Source organism: Elephas maximus, chromosome 10, assembly GCF_024166365.1.
Source record: "Elephas maximus indicus isolate mEleMax1 chromosome 10, mEleMax1 primary haplotype, whole genome shotgun sequence".
In the NCBI taxonomy this organism is placed as follows: domain Eukaryota; kingdom Metazoa; phylum Chordata; class Mammalia; order Proboscidea; family Elephantidae; genus Elephas; species Elephas maximus.
Window position 1 is genome coordinate 26,019,413 of NC_064828.1, and position 5,794 is coordinate 26,025,206.

General features: G+C 36.6%; 1 protein-coding gene across 1 annotated transcript; it reads right to left on the bottom strand.

The window, feature by feature from the left end:
- Positions 1–2,941: 2,941 nt before the first annotated feature.
- LOC126083931 (olfactory receptor 4N4C-like) lies at positions 2,942–3,873 on the bottom strand. The gene has a single exon (XM_049898023.1). It carries the CDS (start codon positions 3,866–3,868, stop codon positions 2,942–2,944), a length of 927 nt encoding a protein of 308 aa, XP_049753980.1. The 5' UTR covers positions 3,869–3,873.
- Positions 3,874–5,794: the final 1,921 nt, after the last annotated feature.

Consider the following 5,794-nt stretch of genomic DNA (forward strand, 5'->3'; position numbering starts at 1 on the left):
ACGACATTTTGTAAAGTCAGCAATCCATATTAAAATTGAACTCATGAAAAAATACATTTAATTGGTAGACAATAATCAAAATTTAAAATCATAATAAATGCAATACTTTTTTCAAAATGGCAAATCTTTAAAAGAGTTCAAATACTAGTGTTGGAAATATCTTTATATCTTCTGAGCTAGTAATTGTACTTCTAAAAATGTATCACCAGAAAATAGATAAGTGTGAAAGTTATATTTACAACACTTTTATATGAACATAGCTTCTATTAGCAAAAATCTAAATATCCAAAAACAAGAGATTGTTTAAATATAATGATCAAAAAATGGAAGTTGATTACTTTATAGGCAATTACTTATTTAAAACATTCTTATAATATTAAGAAAAAACTAGTTATAAACTACCTGTGTAATATAACTCATTTTTTTAAATTTTATACATGTAAAAATAACAAAATGCTAACATTAGATATTTTTTAGCAGTGGAATGGGTGTTATTTTCATCTTATTCTTTAATTAATTTATTATTTACTGAGATTCTTCTTTGTGCCAGGTAGTAGACAAAACAAATTAATGTCTGCTTTCATGGAGATGATCTACTACAGTGAAAAAAGACAGGCAATAAAAGAAGTACATAGAATATAAAAAACCCAAAACCAAACCCATTGCAGTCCAGTTGATTTTGACTCATAATGACCCTATAGGACAGAATAGAGCTGTCCCATAGGGTTTCCAGGAGCACCTGGTGGATTCAAACCGCCGAACTTTTGATTAGCAGCCATAGCACTTAACCACTATGCCACCAGGGTTTCCACATAGAGTATATGACATATTAAATAGTGATAAATACATAGACAAAAATGCAGAGAAGGGGAACATGGAGTATTGTGAGAGTGGGTTGTTAATTTGAATAAGGAGTTCAAAAAAGGCCTCATGAGGAGGGTGACATTTAAGGAAAGGCTTGATAGAAATTATGGAGTGGTTCATACCATTATCTGGAGGAAGTACACTCAGATGGCACAGCAAATCAAAGTTCCAGAGGCACAAGCAAGCCTGGTATATTCAAGGATCAGGAGGGTGGTGGGGCTGAGCAGAGTGAGTGAAATAGTATATAGTAGGATAAGAGGTCAGAGTAGGAGGGGGGCAGGAGTTGGGGTATATAGATAAGGCATTATGGACCTTTATGGAAAGCAAAGAAGAACTTTGGCTTACTTTGAGTAGATGGAAGTCATTAAGGGTTTTGAGAAGAGGAGTGAGATGATCTGACTTAACGTTTTAACCTATCATTCTGGCTGCTCATCTGAGAATAGACTAAAATGGGACAAGAGAACTAATGGTCAGTAAAGAGGCAACAGCAACCACATAGGCAAGAGATGACCGTGATTTATTCCTAGGAGGTAGCACTGGAGGTAGAGGGAAATTTTGTGATGGTAGAGTTAATCCAGACTTGTTAACAGGTTGGATATGGAATATGAGAGAAAATGTGTCCAAAATGTTAGGATTCAAAGGCTTTGGGCCATAGACTGGAAGGATAGAATTGCAATTAACAGAGATAATATAGTGGAGGTGGAGGGAATGGTGTGGCCAAGCTCACTAGTCTAGGATATCTTACGCTCCAAGTGAGATTAATACATGAAACTGGAGCTGAGACACGGGTTGCTGGGTACAGGAGCCTAGAGTTTATGGGAAAGATATAAGTATAAATGTTACCAACATATGTTATCATTGTAGGTGCCATTGAGTTGGTTCTCAATCATACTGATCCTGTGTTCACCAATTCTTTTTGGAACAGTGACTGTATGTATTCCTTCCATCTTCTGATGCTTCCTCCATAGTCCAATATTTTCCCCATAGAATTCTCCAATAGTGCAACTTGAGGCTTGAATTTTCTCTTCAGTTCCTTTAGCTTGATTAATGTCAAGTATTCTATTCTTTAGGTTTTGTAATTCCAGGTCTTTGTACATTTCATTATAATACTTTGTCTTCTCAAGCAGCCCCTTGAAATCTTCTCTTCAGTTCCTTTGTTTCATCATTTCTTCCATTTGCTTTAGCTACTCTAAGTTCAAGAGCAACTTTCAGAGTCTCTTCTGACATCCATTTTCATCTTTTCTCTCTTTCCTGTCTTTTCAATGACATCTTGTTTTCTTTGTGTATGATGTACTTAATGTTATAATCATAATCACAGTGAAATCATTTTGGGGAAAGGTTTAACATCCAGGAAGAATTTGTGAAAACCTGTTTGTAACAATCAGGAAGCTTAAAAAAAAAAAAGTAAATAATCTCACATTTTTCCATGAAACCTATTAGCTTTCTTTCTTATTCCTCTACTAAACTTTGAATTGAAAATAATAAAAACAACAGTTTCTTTGAAGAGATACCTGCTATCAGGACGTTTGGCTCTTAATAACATTTTACGGCTTATTGATCTCTGCCCAGAATCTTGAGGATGTTGCCCTAAGCCACAGAGAAAACAATCAATTGTAGCTGAGTCACTCTCTTATGTTAAATCTTAAAATGGATTCTTACTGCAGTTAGAATATAATTAAACTCCTTATCTCAACCTCAAAGACCTTACATGATTTGACCTTACAGTTACAATAAATTTAATTCTTAAATATCTCATACATGCTTATTATCAATCAGTATGATTTTATTTATATTCTTTAAATATACACAATTTTTTCTCTCAATATGCATAACTCTCTCCCCAGTGCCTACAATAAACCAAAACCCAAACCTATAGCCATTGAGTCAGTTCCTTCCAGCTGGAAATTATTCTTTCATTTAGCAAATACTAGTTTTTACTGAATGCCACCCATTTGTCTGGTGCCAACAATAGTACCTGACAAATGGGAAGAATTGACTAAAAACTAGTATTTGCTAGATGAATGAATGATTTTTAGCTGGAATTTCCCCTTTCTTGAGTTCTCTTTATAAAATCCATTTAGCACATTACATGTCTACTCAACAACCTCCTGATGGAAATTTTCACTTCCTGGTTTCGAAGGGTATAAATCACAGGATTCATCAAAGGAAAGATCACTGTGTGAAAGAAGGCAACCTCCTTGTCAGCTGGCAAGGCCCTGAAGGGGCGAGTGTAGATGAAGATGGAAGGTCCAAACATGAGAAATATAATAATTATGTGAGTTGTGCATGTGGACAGGGCCTTGCTCTTTCCTTCAGAAGAAGACCTATGCACATGGAAGAGGATGACCGCATAGGAGACCAGAAGGCCTAGGAAACACAGGAGTGTGAGCAAACCACTATTGAAGACCATAAGGAGCTCCACCACAAAGGTGTCTGCACAGGCCAGCTTGATGACCTGCGGGACATCACAGAAGAAGTTATCCAGCTGATTTGGGCCACAGAATGGCAAGTGAAGGATGAGAGCTACCTGGATAATGGAGTGGACAAAGCCCCCAAACCACAAAGCCAACAATAATGCACAGCAGGCCCTAGGGCTCATGACAGTTGAATAGTGTAAAGGCTGACATATGGCAATGTAGCGGTCAAATGCCATCACAATAAGAAGTAACCCCTCCCCTCCTCCAAGGAAGTGCAAGAAGAAGAGCTGAGTGATACAGCATCTGTAGGAAATCACCTTCTTCTCAGAGAGGAAGTCTGCCAGCATCCTGGGAGCCACAATGAAGGAGTAGGATGCATCCAGGAAGGCCAGGTTGCCCAGGAAGAAGTAGAGTGGGGCTGAGAGACCAGGGTCTGATTTGATGGTGAGGATGATAAGGAAATTTCCAGGGAGGATTATGAGGTAGAAAATAAAGATCAACACAAAGACCAGCAGCTGAATAGGTCGAGATTGGGTAAGACCAAGAAGGATGAATTCTGTCACCAATGTGCTGTTTCTTATCTCCATTTCTTTTGCCTACAGAACATCAAGGAGGGGAGAGTTTATTTCCATCTATTTCATATGCACCACAGTTCTTCTCAAACCAAAAGCAAGATAGTTCACATTCATGTTAAACCATTATTTTCCCACAAGCTAAGAAATCTCTTCTATCCTCATTCTTCTAAATTTTATTACTGCCAACACCTAGGTCCCTAACCCATATTCTTCTTCCACTTCAATCCTGTGCTTCTATCTAACTGTTCTCTCATGTAGAACTCTGTTCCTAATTTGCTTGAGACATATTAAAATTTTCCTAATAAAAAAATTAACCCCAGTTATTGAGGTTTTTTGGTTTTTATTGGAATGTGGTGAGGAAATTGACAGCAGAGAGGAATATTGGCATTTTTAAGGTGACTGAAATATTCCATAATTTATTGTAGTGGTTGTGCACGTATATTGTGAAGACTTGAATTATACAACAATGGTACGTATCCTATATGTAAATTGATCTTAGGAATGTTGATCTAAAAAGAAAAAAATAGAAGTTAGGTTTAGTCTTGGGTAAAAGAAGTTGGGTTTTATCTCTTGCAAACTGGCAAGGTCCTGAGGGGGCAAGTGTAGACAAACATGAAAGGTCCAAACGTGAGAAATATAATGATTATGTGAGTTGTACATGTGGACAAAGCCTTGCTCTTTCCTTCAGCAGTGGACCTACGTACATGGCAGAAGATGACTGAATAGGAGATCAAAAAGATTATCAAACAGAAGAAGATAAGCAAGCCATTTTTGAAGACTATAATGAGTTTCACCACAAAGATGTCTGTGCAGGCCAGCTTGATGACCTGTAGGATGTCACAGAAGAAGTTATCCAGTTGGCTTGAGCCACAGAAGGGCAATCAAACCTTCAAGCTGGTTTAAATAAAAAGAATATTTGTCACTCTGGTCTGAAATAAGGATCTGAGTATCAGCATGGTAGTTCCAACTTGAGGATGCATACCCCATGGGATGAACATGCTGATTTATTGGTATGAAAACAATAGTAGAATTCCTATATGTATATTGTTATATCCCATTCTTTTAAGTTCTATATATTTTTAAGTTTTACAGTTTATAAATAATCATGTATAATTAAACCTGGAAAATATATACATATATCTGTGTTGATGGTATGTACTCAAAAATGTTATTGTTGAGGTGAAAAATTATAAAAGCTTGAATACTCTTAATTAAGCTAGAGCAAAATGTAACAATGTTTTACATGTTTTCAGTTAAAATATACACTTGTTGTAAAATACTGTCATGGAATATGGGGTGCAAGGAGGAGTACGTCCATTGGCTTTATTGAAAGGGAAGATAGAATGAAAGAGAACAGAAAGGAAGAAGAAGGAAGAGAGGAACAATAAAGGCCAAAACTAGAACTCAAAGGAACTATTTACAATGTCATTTAAGCCTCATCTATTCAAAACATCAGATTGTCTGCTTTGTGTATATTTAAGCCCAAAAATGACTCATTAATGTATATGCAAAGTGGAAATCATAAAAGAGATTCTTAACATCACATAGCATATGTATATATCCAAGAGGTCGGCAGTTCAAATCCACCAGGCACTTCTTGGAAACTCTATGGGGCAGTTCTACTTTGTCCTACAGGGTCGCTATGAGTCGGAATCGACTCGATGGCAGTGGGTAGCATATATGTGTCATCAATGCACACACAAAGCACACACACTGTGTCTTAATCAAACTTGAAGTATGAATGTGTATGTATGGTGCCATTGAAAATAGCATTTTTGTTCCTCCTTTTTTTTTTTTTTTTTGCATTTCAACACTCATTAGCCTCAACTTTTATTTTATTACTATGCATAAAAGCTGCTGATAGACAAGTGACTCAGGAATCCCTAAGTTGTGTGCATCTGCATCTGGAACTCTATTTTACAGTTGCTTATTTCACAC

Excerpts from the sequence above, each read along its gene's own strand:
- LOC126083931 (XM_049898023.1), bottom strand. The coding sequence starts at position 3,868 with ATGGAGATAAGAAACAGCACATTGGTGACAGAATTCATCCTTCTTGGT.